General features: G+C 47.6%; 1 protein-coding gene across 1 annotated transcript in view; it reads left to right on the forward strand.

Moving 5' to 3' along the window:
* Positions 1 to 457: 457 nt before the first annotated feature.
* Positions 458 to 20,188, forward strand: part of BAG2 (BAG cochaperone 2) — a 45,584-nt gene continuing 25,853 nt past the window's right edge. The window contains exon 1 of the mRNA XM_040349884.1: positions 458 to 766. Coding sequence (XP_040205818.1) covers positions 642 to 766 — 125 coding nt within the window. The 5' untranslated portion in view covers positions 458 to 641. The remainder of the gene's footprint in view (positions 767 to 20,188) is intronic.

Here is a 20,188-nt window from a genome sequence, read left to right on the forward strand (position 1 = left end):
ATTATCATAAAACACGCCCCCTCAGCCATATTTGAATTAGGCGCCCTTACGCCCGCCCGCTTTAGGCTACGCCGCCGTAACTTAGCAGGCAAGTACATTGTGAATCATGTACTTGCCTCGCTAACTTACGGCGGCGTAGCTTAAATGCCTTAAAGTTGTCTCTGTGAATCTAGCCAATTGTATAGTGTATGACCAGCTTTACAATTTTACAGAAGGGCGAATCGAAACAATCCATTCAATTAGTATGAAATCAGGCAGGCTCTTTCACTACATAGCTGGTGATAGATGTAAAGGAGATTGTATAGTGTATGGTCAGTTATAGATGAGAGGAATTCTTTTATTTAATGAGTGTTGTTTGCTAGAGCCAAGTCCACGTAGTACACAATCCTGGCATTGTATCATTTGCAGGGTGGGTGATGGGGACACAGTAATGTGAAGGACTCCAGCAGTGCCACACGTGTAGCAATAGAAGAGCTGTGTATACAGAGTGCAGGCTGGGGGCAGGGAGAATATTAGAGGAGCGGGATCCGCCCAGGACCTTGTTAGGAAATGTTCCATCAGTAAGTGTCTGGGGATGTGTCTAGAAAGATCCTGAGTGCTGCTTTATCCTGTCCCTTCACTCATTCATTACCTCAGCACACATGGCTCAAGCTAAGATCCAAGCCAAGGCCAATGAGGGGCCCAACGGGGGCAAGTTCTGTCGCTCTATGTCTATGGCTGCGCGCTCCAGTCACCTGCTGGAGATGTTGGATGATCTGGATATCAGGTAAGAGTGTGCTGCTGATTCTTCATCTGTACACCATGACGTCACAATGAAAGCTGCTTGTTAGGACAGAGCCTGGCATGACCCGGGCAGGGATTCCATGATGACATTCCATGGCATAGTACGCTTGTATCTTATTGTGTATCCTCTATGTGCAGCTGCAGGACACCTTCTCTTATTCCTTCCACTTCCTAAATGCAACGACTAATGGAAGTCAATAAGAGCTTCATTCACTGAGCTCTGGAGGAAATTCCCTTTGCCTTATTACATTCATGTGTCAGGGTACAGTGTGTGATCATAGATGTCCCCCACTGGTGTGTGTTCTGTAGTACAGTGTGTTAGATCATAGATGTCCCCCACTGGTGTGTGTTCTGTAGTACAGTGTGTTAGATCATAGATGTCCCCCACTGGTGTGTGTTCTGTAGTACAGTGTGTTAGATCATAGATGTCCCCCACTGGTGTGTGTTCTGTAGTACAGTGTGTGAGATCATAGATGTCCCCCCACTGGTGTGTGTTCTGTAGTACAGTGTGTGAGATCATAGATGTCCCCCACTGGTGTGTGTTCTGTAGTACAGTGTGTGATCATAGATGTCCCCCCACTGGTGTGTGTTCTGTAGTACAGTGTGTGTGATCATAGATGTCCCCCCACTGGTGTGTGTTCTGTAGTACAGTGTGTGATCATAGATGTCCCCCCACTGGTGTGTGTTCTGTAGTACAGTGTGTGAGATCATAGATGTCCCCCCACTGGTGTGTGTTCTGTAGTACAGTGTGAGATCATAGATGTCCCCCACTGGTGTGTGTTCTGTAGTACAGTGTGAGATCATAGATGTCCCCCACTGGTGTGTGTTCTGTAGTACAATGTGAGATCATAGACGTCCCCCCACTGGTGTGTGTTCTGTAGTACAATGTGAGATCATAGATGTCCCCCCACTGGTGTGTGTTCTGTAGTACAGTGTGAGATCATAGATGTCCCCCACTGGTGTGTGTTCTGTAGTACAGTGTGAGATCATAGATGTCCCCCACTGGTGTGTGTTCTGTAGTACAATGTGAGATCATAGACGTCCCCCCACTGGTGTGTGTTCTGTAGTACAATGTGAGATCATAGATGTCCCCCACTGGTGTGTGTTCTGTAGTACAGTGTGAGATCATAGATGTCCCCCCACTGGTGTGTGTTCTGTAGTACAGTGTGAGATCATAGATGTCCCCCACTGGTGTGTGTTCTGTAGTACAGTGTGAGATCATAGATGTCCCCCACTGGTGTGTGTTCTGTAGTAGTGTGTGAGATCATAGATGTCCCCCCACTGGTGTGTGTTCTGTAGTACAGTGTGAGATCATAGATGTCCCCCACTGGTGTGTGTTCTGTAGTACAGTGTGAGATCATAGATGTCCCCCACTGGTGTGTGTTCTGTAGTACAGTGTGTGAGATCATAGATGTCCCCCACTGGTGTGTGTTCTGTAGTACAGTGTGTGAGATCATAGATGTCCCCCACTGGCGTGTGTTCTGTAGTACAGTGTGAGATCATAGATGTCCCCCACTGGTGTGTGTTCTGTAGTACAGTGTGTGAGATCATAGATGTCCCCCACTGGTGTGTGTTCTGTAGTACAGTGTGTGAGATCATAGATGTCCCCCCACTGGTGTGTGTTCTGTAGTACAGTGTGAGATCATAGATGTCCCCCACTGGTGTGTGTTCTGTAGTACAGTGTGAGATCATAGATGTCCCCCACTGGTGTGTGTTCTGTAGTACAGTGTGAGATCATAGATGTCCCCCCACTGGTGTGTGTTCTGTAGTACAGTGTGAGATCATAGATGTCCCCCACTGGTGTGTGTTCTGTAGTACAGTGTGAGATCATAGATGTCCCCCACTGGTGTGTGTTCTGTAGTAGTGTGTGAGATCATAGATGTCCCCCCACTGGTGTGTGTTCTGTAGTACAGTGTGAGATCATAGATGTCCCCCACTGGTGTGTGTTCTGTAGTACAGTGTGAGATCATAGATGTCCCCCACTGGTGTGTGTTCTGTAGTACAGTGTGTGAGATCATAGATGTCCCCCACTGGTGTGTGTTCTGTAGTACAGTGTGTGAGATCATAGATGTCCCCCACTGGCGTGTGTTCTGTAGTACAGTGTGAGATCATAGATGTCCCCCACTGGTGTGTGTTCTGTAGTACAGTGTGTGAGATCATAGATGTCCCCCACTGGTGTGTGTTCTGTAGTACAGTGTGTGAGATCATAGATGTCCCCCCACTGGTGTGTGTTCTGTAGTACAGTGTGAGATCATAGATGTCCCCCACTGGTGTGTGTTCTGTAGTACAGTGTGAGATCATAGATGTCCCCCACTGGTGTGTGTTCTGTAGTACAGTGTGAGATCATAGACGGCCCCCCACTGGTGTTAGTTCTGTAGTAGAATACGTTTGTGGGTAATAAGAAGTAAAATCATGATATATCCAATCCCATCAGGTCCTAAAATACATTGGTCATGCAGCCCTTTTCACAGTTGAGGGATTATCCATGGATAAATCAGACACAAAGACAGAGACACAGCGACCTTTGTGCTATAAAAACCATAAACACTTTAATAGGTAACAATAAAATGCATTCACAAGCATATAAGAGCGGAGTGGCAGGATTGACAGGGGTATATACAGTATAGGGGTGGCACATTATATATAAATGCTAGGAATGCCACTGTTCTTTCAGCCTCTGACAGGTCTGATGACTGTCAGATCTTATATCTAGGCTTAAAGTGACATTAAAGGTTCAGAATATTTTTTTTAAATAACAAACGTGTTATACTTGCCTGCACTGTGCAGTGGTTTTAGATAGAGCAGCCCTGATCCTCCTCTTCTCGGGTCCCCCGATGTCGTTTCTGGCTCTTCCTTCTTGACTGGTGCCCTCAGAGGAAGCAGCTTGCAAAGGGGGCACTGGTGCGTGCTCGCTCCCGAGCCCAGTCCATAGTAAACATGGAGCCGCGGCTAGGCCCTGCCCCCCGTTCACTCGTCACTGGCTGTGATTAAAGCATTGGGGGCCAATGGCACCCGCTGCTGTATCAGCCAGCGACGAGAGGGAGTCCTGGGACAGCCGAGTCTCTTTGGATAGAGGGGGCTCAAGTGAGTATTAGTGGGGCTGTGGGGGGGGGGGGAAGCTGTGAGTCATAGGGGTTGATTTAGTAAAGGCAAATAGACTGTGCGCTTTGTTGCTCCAGAGCTTAGTAAATAAGGTAAAGCTTCATTTGGCAAAGAATACCCAATCACATGCAAGGAAGAAAAAACACAGCATTTTTTCTTGCATGCTATTGGATGATGGAAAGCTTCTGCTCATTTACTAAGCTCTGGAGCAACTGCACTTTGCAAAGTGCACAGTCTATTTGCCTTTAGTAAATCAACCCCATAGTGCTTTACGGGCACATTCTCTTTCCCCAAAGGCTTTTGATACTTTGTCTCCTGTCATCTGATTGTCCGATTAAAAGGTTGTTACTTTTTTACTTGTTTCCATCCATTCACCAGAACAGCGATCCCTGTGTTGATTTTCAGATTAGTACATTCTTGAAAACGTACCCATCAAAACAATCTGGCGGGACCCAGGAGCTTCACCCTTCGCCCGGTCTTTTTTCTGGGTTCCATGTCCTCGACTGTTTAAAGAGAATAAAATCAGGCACCACGATGTCTCAAAAAGAAAGCATATACGATTGTATTTTAATCCATCCAATAAAAAGAATCAATACCTGTCAATATTAACATGTTTCAGCCTTACATAGGCCTTAGTCATAATCATAACCGTTTGATAGGCCGGGCCCCAATGACTTCACTATCGCTCATGCGCACAGGAGTCACCTCTCCACGGCACGGATTGGGGCTGTAAATGTTCGCTGAGCTGCACATGCGCAGTTCAGTGTATATGATGGCTGACAGGCAAGAGGGTGCATTTATGGCAGAATTTTTGTGTGTCCCACGAGCGCGGGCCCCACCTCCTCTGTAGGCGTTAACAGAGGAGGGACGCCGCGCTGGGTGTACCAAGATGGCCGCGGCTCCGGAGCTAGGCCAAAGCCGCGGTCTTTCCTGATGCTGTGATGCCGCCGCGGTCACAGCATCAGGAAAGGCCGCGGCTCCAGCCTAGCTCCGGAGCCGTGGCATCGCTAGCAGGAATTGTAAAATATCGGCCCGATTTGGATAAAAATCGTCCGATGCCGATTTCTCCAAAACGGCCAAATATCGGTCGATATTTCGGTCGACCGCTACTTGTTTCTCTATCTTTATGTGTTAGTGCTTCCTATCCCTTTTAAAATGTACAAAAATTCCCAATAAATCTTAAATACTACACCATGGGGTTTATTTGCTAACACTGGAGCGTGCAAAACTTGGTGCAGATGTGCACGGTAGCCAATCGGCTTCTAACTTCAGCTTGTTCAATTAAGAAAAATAATGTAAGCTGATTGGTTTCTGTGCAGAGCTGCACCAGACTTTGCACCCTCCAGTTTTAGTAAATCATCCCTATGCATCAAATCATATAGAATACATAAAATGATTACATATACAAAGCAATGGCGTGTAATAATAATAAAAAAAAAAGACCAATGTTAACTCCCATGTTCTCCATATATACAAGTTATGAGAGATATTTAAAGCCGATTTAAATTGCATCTGAGCACCACAAACCAAAACACAATTGAATTCATTTTTTTATATTCAAAGCAAACTCACCCATCCATCCATGTCTCCATGTTTTATTTTATTGAGAAATCACTTAAAAAAAAAAAACACCCCTCAAGCATTTCTAACTGCAGCCATCTTGAGTAAGGGCAGATGATACATAAAGTATTTACTTCCTGGAATGCATCCGCCCTTAGCTCAGGCATGCAGGCAGGAGGGTGTGCTTAGCTGAGAAAGTCCATTCTCCCCTCCTCCCAGATAAAAGAAAAACAAATGCCCATGAATACTTCTAGGATGTATGACATCCTACAAACCAGGCCAGAAACCAGGAAGCAATTGAAAAAAATGTAAAAAAATAAAAATAAAAAAAGTTTAAAGCAAGTAAATATGATATACATAGCTTTCTATTTCCTAATGCATACAGATTAAAAATGGTTAAGAGAAGTATGACCAAAGCTTTTTTTCCCATACTTCTCTTCTGGGTCATAGTAGGGCACTTATTTCTGCACTCCGGTGACCCAGATTCAGCCGACAGCTGGTGGGAGAGAGCTGCAGACCGATGCTCCAGCCATATAGGTGTGTATGTGTGTGTGTTTTATTTTTTTTCCCTATCCCACACTTTTCCTTTTTTAATGTTGATTTAATAAAAGAGGGGGATGATTAGTTACCCATCATATGGGAATGAGACAGAATGAGTGATAAAGCTTTACAATTTTGAATATTATTTTTATTTTTTTTACTTTATATGCACAAGCCCTCTGTCAGTTGGATCCTGGGTGTACCTATAAATTGGAGTGGATGAGTTTGTTATTCAGCTCCCTCCCACCCGGATGTTGTGTGGTTTGTCTGAAGGGGACTGTTTGTTGTTATGTTATAGTTAATTAGTTTGCACTGTGATGGCTGGACTATTTTATGTATAAATACTGTTCAAAAAGTATCAATATTAAAGATGTGTATATAAATAAATGTATAATTAGTACCAACAACAGTAAAAAAAAGGGCTGCGGCCAATTAGTACTAATTTAGTTATAGTCATATAGTCATTATTTCAATATTAGAAGATATACTTCTGTATTCATTCCCATAAAGTTCTGTTTTAAACACAAGCTATATATAGAATTGGATAGGAAAACTGATTTCAATAAAATGACAGATTTATTCATGAAACATTAAAATCCCAGAGATATAAACGCAGCCCAAGCATATTAAAAGATTATTTAACTTTTTATAATACAGAGATGTTTTATCGGACAATCCGACCGTGTGTATGCTGCATCGGACAATTGTTTTCGGTTTTTCATCGGACAAATCTTCGCTGTGAAGGCTCTCAAACTTTTCGGCAACAAATGTCCGATGGAGCATAATCCGTTTGTGTGTACACAAGTCCATCAGACTAAAGTCCAAAGTACAAACTCGCATGCTCAGAACCGATGCTAAACATCAGCCAACAATAGCAGAAGTTACCCAAAGGGTGGCTGTAAAGAGCTGAAAAACCGTGTGTATGCAGAACAAGTTCGCGGACAACGTCCATTCGGACAAAAATTGTACGGAGAAGTCATATGGAAGTCCAATCGTGTTAGAGTTTGTGCAGCTGTTTACAATATAAAGGGAGACAGTACAGAAACAAAACAAGACAAGAGGTTAGGAGGGCTCTAATCACGAAAGTTTACAATATAAAAGGGAGGAGAAGTGGTACAAAAGGCATTAATTGTGAGGGATGAGCTGGGGGGGGGGGGGGGGGGGGGGGAGTAGAAGTACAGTTTGTAGGTGTTGATATGGGCCTCCCGGAAGAGATGAGGTTTCAGGCCTTGCCTGAGCCTAGGTTGACACTGGTGCAGTGTGAGGATTTGCATGTGATTCGGACAGGGATCGCACTGCATTCCTGTTCAAATCGCATGCAATTCTTTTCAGTAGGATTAGAGCCCATTCATTTTGTATGGCTCAAATCGCACTGCATCCCCACCAAAATGGTGCATGACCCTTTTTTTGACGCAACAGAATCGCATCGCATGGGTGTTCACACCCATGCGATGCGATTCTGCCAGTCGCACTTCATTTTGTTACTTTTTTGGGTATCCTTAACATTGACACCTGCAGCAGATCGCATGAACGGAATGTGATTGTGATGCGGTGCAGGAAATGCACAGGAATCGCTGCAGATCTTGCACTGCATCAGTGTGGATAGGGGTGGATAGGGTAAGAGATAGCTGATCAGACCGTGGTCTATGAATCTTCACTGTGGTCAAAACCAAATGTCAAATTGTCCCCACTTACATTAACAAATCAAACAAATGTTCAGAAAACCAAAACATTGTTTGAATGGAATTCTGCTAGTGCATGGCCAGCTGTTGAAGGCTGTCATAAACTAAAGAATTGGTTCTCTATATCCATGCTGGTTGTGGTGTTCGGAGCAACAAGAAAGAGCGATCTATGGGGTTTATTTACTAAAGATAGAGAGTGCAACATTAGTCACATTTCTGCACAGAACCGTTTTGCTTCTAGCAACCAATTGGTTTTTCTCTTTAAAGTGGTTGTAAACTCTTGGCCTTGGGCGACACACAGAGATTAAACAAATGCCCCTTATATATGCTGTACCTGTTTAACTGCAGTTATAAAGCTTGTTTACTCTGTGGAGCACAGTGAGGAGAGCTCTGAGACCTGATTGGAGGGAAGGACATACTCCTGCACACAGGAACAGAGCTGCAGCTGTTGTAAATCTCTCCCCTGTCTCCAATTTTCTCTTAGGGCCCTTTCACACGGGGCGGATCAGTAATGATCCGCCCCGTGTGTCCATACAGCTCAGCGGGGATCCTCCGTAAAATCCCCGCTAAGCTGGCAGCTGACAGGGCGGTCCTCGCACACTGTGCAGGCAGGGCCGGATTCCAGACAAGGCCAACAAGGCCAGACCTCGGGGCGGCAGTGGGTGCAGGGGTGGCACTGCAGCTGACAGGAGAGGACACTTTCATTTCCCCCCTGTCATGTCACGGATGGTGAGAGGAAAGAAAACAGAGGGAAGAGGAGGTGAGATGGTTTTCAATGTCATTTTCGGCAGCAGAACCCCCCCCCCCCCCCCCAATGATCAATGTCATTTTTGGCAGCAACACCCCCCCCCCCCCCCCCCAGTTCTCAATGTCATTTTCGGCAGCAGCATCCCCCCTGCTTCCCAGTGTCCTGCCGAAAAAGTCCCCCGGCAGATAATGTCCCCCCCTGTACTGGGCAGGCGGGGGCGGCATTGAAGGACCCGGCCTTGGGGCGGCAAAGGGAGTAAATCCGGGCCTGTGTGCAGGGACCGCCCTGTCTTTCCTCCGCTCTCCCCTACGGGGGATCGGATGAACACGGACCATATGTCCGTGTTTATCCGATCCGATCCCGCAGACGGAAGAAAAATAGGGTTTTCTTCCGTCCGAAAATGCGGATCTTTGTGGAGGCGGACAAATTAAGGGTGTCAGCGGATAGTCATCCGCTGACACCCGTAATCACATAGGGACTCATGTATGTCCCGTTTTCATCCGTAACGGACGGATGAAAATGCGGACATACGGTCCGTACGTGTGAAAGGGCCCTTAGTGTCAGGAAAACTTGTAAGAAGGGATTCATGCTGATAGCAGAGGAATGAAGCAGCAGGCAGAAATGACACTTAGTGCTCTTAACTGAAACAAGTACACACTATGGCATATGCTTTGTACATATTTTGTGTCTGAGGTTTACAGCCACTTAAAGTTTCCTACTTGAATCTGCCCTGGGAACATGAAAGGGTGATGTTGGTTGAGTTTGCAGCACAGACAGTTTTGGTTTCAGCTATGAGGCTCTCCTGGTTCCAGCATGTTGATGGCATGGTGTTGTCAGATTTGACTGAAATGCACAGCTGGGAAGTAAAGTGTGCTCATCCTGATGACAGTATATAGTAAACATACTGTATAGCAGGCAGTGTATCCAAAGCAAGTATTACCAGTGACCAGAGTGAACTGAGCCGAAGTGTTTTAGTGTAATAACAGATGGCCCTTCCGCCTCACTGCTTGTCTTTAAACCTCTCTAATACATTCATACAGCAACTGAGAATCTAGCCATGCCACGTACATCTGCACTAATTGCTCTGAGTCACATTACTAGGTCTTGTCCTGCACATCTGCTTTATCTATTTGCCTTTCTGCACAAATTAAATATTGGCAGTGTATGTAAGCATTGTGGGGGGGGGGGGGGGAGCAAGAATCTATGTAGTCTTCTTATATGGTGGATATTTAATGAATGCTGTTGTAAAAAGAAGGGCATAGGGCTGGACAATGCATGTATAAACCTACGTTCTCAGCAAGGCTGGGGAACAATCTGAATTCCTGGAGACAGAAAAATGCCATCTCAGGGGGGAACAATAAATAGACAATTGTAAAACCTGTTCTATTGCATATGTTCTCCTCATAGGTGTGCACAGCCTATTGCATTAGGGGGTGCACCTCAAAGCTCCAACACATATGCATGTGTGACATAATAACCGACCTCTTCCCCACTCATCATCTTGAAACAATTGGGGGGCACACAGGGGCACCTGGGCAGCAGAAAGAAGAGGAACTGGGACAAGAGGGGTGTCATATATTGGTATCAATCTCCTGTATTTCCTCCTGTAGCAGCTGAATGTCAGTGAGAGGGAGAGGAGGAGAAGCCTACTTCCAGCTGCTGCACAAGAAAATACAGATTGGTTCCACTAATTTGCACCCCCCTCCCCCCCCACCGCCTATCCTGTCCAGGTACTGGGGGTTGGCAAGTAAGGATCGTGGTTTACCTGTCATCTGCCCACGATTGACAGGGTTGTCAACTCCAGAATTAAGGTGTGCCCTGGCACACCCCTTGCGCACGCCTATGGTTATCCTCAGGCATAAGCATAAGCAGCATCCTCTGACCATGCCACTCTTTCGCTGAGCGTTCATGTTTATGGCCTTATTCACATGGGATTTTTTTTAACCCAAAAGAGTTTTTATTAGTATTGAAATGTGACCTAAGCTTAGTACACATTGGCCTGATGTCAGGTGGCATCGGCCAGGTCAGTAATAACCGGTCGACATTTGTCCCATGTGTACGACAGTTGGTCTGACAGGTCATGACCGCAAAAGGTCTGCTGATCCTCTCCCGATGAGCGCTCTCAGCCAATGGTTTAGAGCACTGACTAGAGCGTTCTGGCCGGGGGGGTCATCCCCCTGTCAGAACACAGTAGCACAGCAGGGGAAATCGCTGTCCTAACATCGGATTGTTATTAGTACAGCGGCTCCGACCTGAGCTGTGTGCACAAGGCTTTAAAGTAAAAAAAACATCAATGCTGACAAAGACATCATCTATGGATAAGAGAAGGACAATTTAGCATAAACAGAAGAAATGTATTATATATAAACAATTATCAAGTTATCAAATTGCTGAAGACAAATGAAATGAGAGGCCTAATCACATACTGTTCAGAGGAATAAGTGCAAAATAGTATAGCAAAGCCAGTAAAATTTCTTGAGGAGCTATGAATATCCAAACCAAAAGTGTTGTCTGTCATCTGAAATATTGGGATATTTGGAACTTAGTAGTACCCTTAGAAATCACAGATCACGCATGAGTATATGGCACTGGTAGAAGACCTAAACACATAAAAGTCACTTTTCAAAATCAAGTAGGAGCTGCTTTGAAAAGATAGCAAGATTCTTCCGTAATCCGATTTTTTTATTTTTTCAGACAACCTCTGTGGTCAGAGATCAGTTTCTTCTATTTCTCTGCCCCTCACCCCACTCCTTCATTCTCCTCACGTATCTCTAATTTACTATCAGATATATCAGTTTGGATGTCACACCACTTCCTCAAACTCAATCTATCCAAAACAGAACTTATAATTTTCCTCCCAGGCCCATCCATTTTCTTTTTGTTGTAAACAAGCACGAGTAATCCGCGTGAAACCGGTCTACCAATGTTCAAGTAACGTCCTGTCTACGTCCTTTTGAACCTTCCATGGTGTGCGACAGATCTTCTTTTTATTCCATCCATTTTCTTACCTGAGCCCGGTCTGATCCAACGATGTGCACGAGAGCGGCGGCTGTCTCCCTCCTTATTGGGCAGATTGATAGCAGCGGGAGCAGGGGGGTGGGCGAGCCGCCCGCTCTGTATCAATAGATGCAGACAGGGTGGCTTGGGAGCGAGCCCGCATGGGTGCCCTGTGAGAAGCAGCTTTCCGTGGGGGAACTCGCCAAAGAGGAGGGGTCTGGGGTTTCGGTGAGGGGACACCAGAAGAAGAGGATGAGGGCTGCTCCGTGCAAAAGCATTGCACAGAGCAGGAAAGTATAACATGTTTGTACAATATCTACACCAGATCCACACTAGTTGCGGCATATTTCTGCAGCTGTTTTCACAGATGGATGCAGATAGTTGTAGCTGCTAAGCCTGTACAAGCAATGACAGGCTGACCAAAGCTCGGCTGTCTGCATTTAATTACACATGAAGAAATTGCCTTCAGTTAGGGACAGATAGCCCCTGGATGCAAAGAATTTGCTTCCCGGGGTGATTATTTGTCCTCAATAACCACAGGTATTTGCTCCATGTGTAATTACATGTAAACACTGGCAGAGCGCTGCGGCCCCTGTTTACATGTTATTGCCTGTACAGGCTGAGCAGCTACAACTGTCTGCACCTACCTGTAAATAGAGCTGCGGGAATTTGCTGGATTCTTGCTGCAGCTGCCAATGAATCTGATGTGCCACTTGTTGGCTCTTAATCACTTCACACCTGATTCCATGACAAAGGGTATTGGAATGTGGACTATTCTTGTGAAAATAAACTAGATATTTCTAAAGAGACAGTTGGTAATTTTAAAATGACAGTTGGCAAAATGTATTTTATATAGATTTCTGAGTAGTTTGCTGCAATCTTATCCCTTGTGACTGGAAAGGTTTATAAGTGGACAAGCTTCTGGAATTCTACATCTTGATGGAGAATTAAGCCCTCCTAAATTTTACAGATGGGAATACCTTTTGGGTTGCCTTTTTAAAGGTTTTTGCTGAATGATAGGAAAAGGGGAATGGCAGCATTTGCCCCCCTTTTCCTCATGGGAAAGAGATGGATCCTATGGTTCCAATTTTACCTGAGGAGCAGTTTTCCCTCAGGTAAATTGGCGGGCTCTTTTGCCCCTGCAGTGACCACTTACTGCAGGGGGATTTTGGCGGGCTCTTTGCCCGACAGATGACCTCTGCAGCTGGGGTAGAAAGCTGGGAAAATCCAGTTTGAACTGGCCAGAACCAACCCGGTTCTGGGCTATTTAAACAGGGTTCTGATAGCTCAGGCTCATTCGCCTCAGAAGACTTAGGAGCTGTGGTGTTCTTTTCCCCCAGCCCCCACCCCTCTTTTTTTTTATATAATTAGTATTTTATTTTGTAAAAGAAAGTCCAAACAAATACAGAATACATTGACTGTGGAACATCGTTGCATAACAGAATCCGAACAAAGTCGGGCATACATCAGGAACAGGACTCCGTGTAAGTAAGGGAGCGGGGGACATCCACCCACTCCGGACATCGGTCCACTGAAGCAGGTGTCCCCCCCCAACATGTGGGAGGTGGGACACGACCCAAACCCCCACCCCCTGCAATGCTAAGTACCATCCCAAGGTAACGGAGAGTACCAGGGGACATCCTAAGAACATCCTGAGAGCCCGAGGCAGAGCTGGGCACCTAAGCACCCCATGCCCGCTCAACATTTGGCACAGTCTGTAATGCACAGGCTAAAACAAAGTCATCACGAAATAAAAAGGTAAATTATTGAAATTAAATAAAATTAAAAAAAAAAAAAAAAATACAATGGACTGACACAGAAAAGGAAAAGAAAACAAGAGGGGAAGAAGAAGTAAGAAGAGCGAAAGACAGAAGAGAAGGAGTCAGCCCCCGTCAGTGGCACCTAAGGGTTACTGCATAGATCAGGAGGTCTCCTGGTTAGCCCGTTGGTGCTGCTCCTGAACGAGTCTCCCAAAGGAGGGGTCCGCCAGGACAAGCAGTGCCTCCTCTAAACTGGACGACAACGGGGCGGCATCGTGAATATGTGCCTTCCATTCCCCCCAGACAGTGTTAAAGCGTTCCCGTGAATCCCTGCACTCCGCAAGCCAGCTCTCGGCTTCCATGATCTCCCCCACCTTCCCCAGCCAGTCCTGTTCGCTGGGGATAAGCGAACTCTTCCAATGAATTGGAATGAGGCGTTTAGCAGCGTTGAGGAGGTGGGGGAGAGCACTTTTTTTATAATGGGACAGCGGAATGGTGGGAACGTGGAGCAGAAAGTGCTGAGGCAGGGCCGGGACGTCTACCCCCAGGCCCTCAGAGATATGCTTACTGACCATATCCCAGAACGGCCGAAGCACCGGGCACTCCCACCAAATGTGCAGGAACGAGCCCTTCTGTCCACATCCCCTCCAACACACCTCCGAGGCTGTAGGGAAAATCTTTGCTAGCGTAGTGGGGACTCTGTACCACCTTGTTAATAGCTTATAATTGTTCTGGAGTCCACAGAGCTTGAGTGCGTCAGGCGGTATAGGTGATGAAGCTGTTCCCTGCTAAGTTCTATGTGTAAGTCCCTTTCCCATTCCCTTACAAAGTGGGGGGTGGGGGAAGGTGTTGCATCTCCCAGCATCTCATATAGCGCTGAGATCGCGTGGGGCAGGCGTTCCCCCGCGGCCCACATGCTTTCAAATTCCATCAGGGTAGACCTAATCTGTGCTGTCTTGTGGCTCTTAGTCATGAAGGTCTCGAGTTGTCGGTGTCTCCAGAAGTCAAATGGGTAGCTGCCAAACCTTTCTCGCATTGCATCTAATGATTGTAGGGCGCCCCCCTCCGCAAATTTTGCCAAACTACATATTCCGTCGCCAACCCATGTGCCAAGGGAAGCCCTCTGCTCTCCGGGTGCAAACCACGGGAACCCGCTTATCGGCGCCAAGGGAGACGTTCTGGGCGCCAGGTTCAGTCTGGTATTCAGCCTATCCCACAAACTCAATGAGTGAGTAGTCAAGGGGGACACCCACTCCGACAGCCCTCTTTCCTCAGCTGGCACCCACGGCGCGTACGACAGATCTCGCCCGGCCATTGTTTTCTCAAGGGGGACCCAAAGCTTAAGGGACGTGTGGAATTTCCAATCCAGAATCCGTTGCAAAGCGATTGCTTGGTAATATTGCGGAATGTTCGGAATGCCCAGGCCCCCTCTGGTCTTTGCCCGCAGGAGTATAGACATTGCCAGTCTGGGTTTTTTACCCCCCCACACAAATTTAGTAAAAAGGCCGCGGAGATCCGTGAAAAAACGTTTAGGAATGCGGATAGGCACCATTTGGAGAAAGAATAAGACCCGAGGCAATACTACCATTTTTAGGATGTTCGTCCGCCCTATCCACGTAAAGAGAGCCCTGTCCCACGTCTGGAGGTCCCGAGAAATGGAGCTGAGAAGGGGAACATAGTTAGATTGGTATAGTGAATCGTGATGGTTGGTAAGTTGTATCCCGAGGTATTTTATAGACGAGGTGGCCCATTTAAAAGGGAAGGAGTCCCTCAATGTAGACATCAAGGTCTGCGGGACAGTGATCGGCAATATTTCGGACTTCGTGAGGTTTACTTTAAAATTTGAGACCTCCCCATATGCGGTCAGTTCCCTCATCAGGTTTGGCAACGAGAAAAAGGGGTCGACGACATGAAACAATATGTCGTCTGCATAAGCAGATAATTTATGTTCTAGGGAGCCCGCCCGCACCCCCTTGATATCCGGATTATCCCTGACCCTCTGCAGCAGTGGTTCCAGGACCAAAGCAAACAGGAGGGGCGATAGCGGGCACCCCTGTCTCGTGCCATTCCGAATAGGGAACACCTCAGAGAGGCCGCCATTGACTTTAATTCGGGCCGTCGGTGCTACGTATAGGGTGGAGATCCACTGTAGCATGTGCGGGCCCAGTCCCGTCCTCGCCAGCACCGCGCGGAGAAAGTCCCAGTCCACGCGATCGAATGCCTTTTCCGCGTCCGTGGACAGTATCAGATAGGGAGGCATCCGACCGCGTGTCCGCGCCCAGTGTATGAGCTGTAGGGCCCTATTGGAATTATCCCTGGCTTCCCTACCTACCACAAAGCCAGTCTGGTCTGCATGTATCAGGTCGGGGATAAGGTGCTTCAGTCGGTTGGCCAATATTTTGGAAAAATTTTTTAGGTCAGTGTTCAGGAGGGATATTGGCCTGTAACTCTGTGGCTGGGAGGGGTCCTTGCCCTCCTTAGGGAGAACCGTAATATGTGCCAACGAGGTCTCCCGTGGGAGGCTGCCGGCCGTTGCCAGGGAGTTAAGAAGGGCACAGAAAGGAACCTTCAAAGTGTCAAAAAACTTCAAGTAGTAGTCCCTAGTGAACCCGTCTGGTCCCGGGCTTTTGCCTGAGGGTAGAGATTTAATAGTAGTTAGCAGTTCGTCCGGGGTGATTTGGCGCTCAAGATCCGTCGCCTGATCCGAGGGAAGGGAGCCCGATCGACGATAGGTAGTCCTCTATTTTAGCCCGTTTTAGCGTCACTGCGGCAGGAGAGGAGGCGGATTCCAGGTTATACAGAGACTCATAATAGTCTCGGAACAGCGAGGCGATCTTTGAGGTATGCTGTTCTTGTTTACCCCCGGGGGACAGTAATTTGTGTACATGCGCTAGGAGCCTCTTCTTCCGAAGAGCCCGCGCCAACAACCGGCCGCATTTGTTACCTTGTTCGTAATAGGTGTGGGCCATAAATCTCAGTTTACGGTTGATTTTACGGTCTAATAATTTCGAGAAAAGCACTCTAAGGTCGTTTAGTCTCTTAAGGTTTTCTGGACCCGACGTCTTCTTATGGCTGAGTTCAGCCTGCCTAAGCGCGTGCAACACCCGCTGGAAGTCCGCCTGCCTCTCCCTGTTCAGCTTGGCCCCCAGAGCGATTAAGGTGCCACGGACCACTGCTTTGTGGCCCTCCCACAGAATGCCCTCGCCCACCTCATCATCAGTGTTTTCCCGGAAGTAGTGCGTCAAAGTCTCCTGTACCCCCGCCACCACCCCCAGATCGTCCAGCAAATTTTCGTTGAGCCTCCATGTCCTGACCCTAGAGAGCGCCTGGGACAGGGAAAGCGTAAGAGTCACTGGGGCATGGTCAGATATCGTGATATGATCGATGGTCGCCCCCAGAAGGAGGTCAAGAGCATCCTGATCCACTAGTAGCATGTCGATTCTCGTATATACTTTGTGAACACTAGAAAAATAACTATAGTCCCTTTCCGTCGCATGGAGGACCCTCCAGCCATCCACCAAAGTGTGGTCCTGGAGTGTCCTCCGAAAGTGTCGCAGAAAGGCGTCTGAGTGGGTGGTCCTGCTCGTTGAAGTATCTAGCTTCGGGTCCGGGCTGATGTTAAAGTCCCCCCCCAGGATCAATCTGCCTTCCCGAAAGTCAGCTAGCTGGGCCAGGGTCTGGTCAATAAACGTAAGTTGTTGCGTGTTGGGGGCGTACAGAGTTGCAAAGGTGAACTTCTGACCCATGACTGTGCCCTTTAGAAAAACAAAGCGTCCCTGAGGGTCCGCCTTGTGGTCCAAGGGTTGGAACTGACAATGTTTATGAATGGCGATGGCGACCCCCCTAGACTTAGATTTTGGTGAGTTGCTAAGATACCATTGCGAGAACAAATGAGTGGGAAGCTTTGGTAGCGAGGAGTCTGTGAAGTGGGTCTCCTGTAAAAAGAGCACCTGGGCTCCCAACCTCTTCACCTCTAACCAGAGCCTATTTCGCTTATTAGGGGAGCACAAACCACGTATGTTGTAAGATACTACCTTGATCGATGCCATGAGGGTACAAAGTGGTTCGTCCATAAGCTAATCTGGTTCCGCAGGGGCTGACTCCATTTCCCAGCCGGGAAGAGGAAGAAGGAAAGGAGAGGAGAGGAAAAAAAAGAAAAGGAGGGGAAAAAAAAAAAAAAAAAAACATTAATGACATAAAACATACAAAAAAAATTAACATTCTCAGGTCCATTAATGCCATAAAGGCACAGAACGGTGGGACCCAACACTGCTTGCCCGGCCCAGGTGGCCCCCCAGCTAATGCGGGGCCACAAAGGTGAGGCAAGGTGCCCGTAACAGGGCATAAACCCATAGCGGGCAGTCCTAGGTGGGAATCGTGATCGGACACAGAGAGCCAGGAGGTCTCCGCTCCCCACACACTGAAAGAAAAATATACAAAACAACAAAAATTAGAACCTATCTCCAGCATAGTACCACCCTGAGGGGGCCCGGGTAAGCTATGGGCACCTATCCTAACATGGCAGGCCCAAACTAAGCAGAGTACAACCCCAGAAACCCCGTGGGCCCGAAAGCATCCCATACCTCACTCCCCCCCCCCCCCCCATACCCTCCCCTTCCACACCTAGAATTGAATCCCTGGTGGCTACACATGTCCAAGGCACTGTAACATGGTCAAGGCCGTAAGGTAACAGACCCACTTAGGCTAAAGTAAGCAAAACTAACTAAGAGTAGGACTATGACCATAAAAGTTAAGAACAGCCGAAAAAGTAACAAAAAGGCAACTGTGCACCGAGGGACACCAGAAATAACAGAGAGGCCCCCAGTTGGGCCCCTCCGCCGGCCAGTCTAGGGAGGGTGGTGTTTGGAGAGTCAGGGTCCATCCGTGAGCGGAAAAAGGAGTAGAGTCAGCGGTCTCCCGAGGTCTCCATCTGTAAAGGTAGGGCAGTGTTCAGGTCATCAGTCCCCTGGTGGAGGGCCCCGACCAGCCGCCGCAGACGAGGAACGTTTACGACCACGAGAGCTCCGAACCATCTGCCAGGGTTGAGGGACCGGCACAGCTGGAATAGCAGAAGTCATCCTCCAGTCTGCAAAATCTACCGGTTCTAGCCGGAGCTGCGTCAGGAAACGTGGGAGGTCGTCCTTATTGCGCAGGATGGCGGATTTGCCATCTCTGTCAGCCTGCAGGCTGAACGGGAACCCCCATCTATACTTTATGTTTGCAGCACGTAATGATTCCAAGAGGGGTGAAAGGGCCCTGCGCTGCATCAGGGTGCGGCGCGACAAGTCCTGATAAAAGAAAAGCCTGGCACCATCAAAGTCAAAATAAGGGCGTTTTCTCATCAGCTGCATGATCTTATCTTTAACCGTGTATCTGTGAAGCTTGCATATAATGTCCCTCGGGTTCTCTGCGTCTTGTGATTGCGGCCTGAGGGCCCTGTGTGCTCTATCAATCGACACTTTGTCATTCGGTGAGAGGCCCAGCAGCTCTTTAAAAATGCCTTGCAAGGTGGGGACAATGTCACTAGCTCCTGTGGCCTCAGGCAGGCCCCTTATGCGAATGTTAGACCTGCGGCTGCGATTTTCATAATCGTCTAGCTGTGTGAGTAAGGCCTCAATTTGGTAGTCCTGGGCTGCACACTTCTCCCCCAGTTTAGCAATAGTAGGTAGGGCCTCATCCACAATTTGCTCCAGCGACTCCAGCCTGTTGCCAAGCTGGGTAGTATCTGATTTTAGCTGGTCTATGTCCTGCTTAAAGGCTTTTTCCACCCTGGTGACAAAGCGGTCTAAATCTTCCCTGGTGGGGAGGGACAGCAAGTGTTGTCTCAGGTCCCGGTCACCCAGCACATCCGCTGCGTCGGGTGTTAGGCCCAGTGAAGCCACAGAGCCAGGGGAGTCAGGGGGGGTCGCTGCCCTTACCAGGTTCGGTGTCTGGATGGGAGACCCTCCGTGCTGCGACTGCGGTGAGTGCCTTGCTGCGTCCTTTCCCTGGGCCTCCGTTCCCCTGCCCCGCCCGGACGCCATCTTGGAAGGTCCGCCGCGTGTCTGCAGGCCGCAGCCAAAATATGCGCCGATGGACCCGGTACCGTGCTGTGCGGGATGCTTGGTTCTGGAGGATACTCTCCGGGACTGGGACATGCCGTTTGGGCCCGGCTGGAGGCAACGAATCCGCTGGAAATAGCTTCTGTAGCTGCGGTGTGTGAGGAGCTCTGGAAACCTGCTTCCTCACGCGTCCATGTCCAAGCCACGCCCCCCACCCCTCTTTTTAATTTTGTCGCGGTGTTTGTTATGTGGTAGGGTCACCTTTGTCTTATCAAAGGGGGACGAGTTTTTTCATTATTTTACATGAGTATTTGTTATAATAATAATAATATTAATTTTAGCTAATGCTATGGTATTTGTTTTAAGCTGGGTAATTTTATTGGCAGCCTGGGCCGTAGTGGCTAGGTTAGCTTAAGGCTTATTTAAGTTTATTTATTTATGTAAATATTTAAATTATTTATTTATTATATATTTATTTACCCTTTGAAACCAATAATAAACACTCGCGGCCTTTATCATCCAACAAGTTGTCTGATGTCTCTTATTTTATTTTAAGTATTTTAAGGGTATGTTCCATCTGCTTTCCCATAACTTTGATCGGTCACAGGGAGTGGTGGGATACTCGAGAATTTGGAATAGCAATAATAGGACACCCTTTTTTCTGCAGCTACCTCTTAGAACAGTCCCCTCAACAGGGAATGGACAATGCTGGAACACCATATGCAATGTCATAGGCCAGTTAGGTCTCAGTATTAGTGCACTAGGGGTTAACAGCAGCAACTGTCGCCCAGATCCTGCACTTTGCTCTGTACTCACATGTTCTTGGATAATTGGGCATATAAAAATATACAATAATGGCGCATACTGAGACATAAAATCAAAAACGTTTCTCCACAAAAGTCCTTTGAGCTGTAAAGGCTCTATATGAGATGACAGTCTTTTTTCAACCTGGGCAGCCTTGCAGGGGGAGCCGAA

The sequence above is a fragment of the Rana temporaria genome, chromosome 4 (assembly GCF_905171775.1).
Source record: "Rana temporaria chromosome 4, aRanTem1.1, whole genome shotgun sequence".
Classification (NCBI taxonomy): domain Eukaryota; kingdom Metazoa; phylum Chordata; class Amphibia; order Anura; family Ranidae; genus Rana; species Rana temporaria.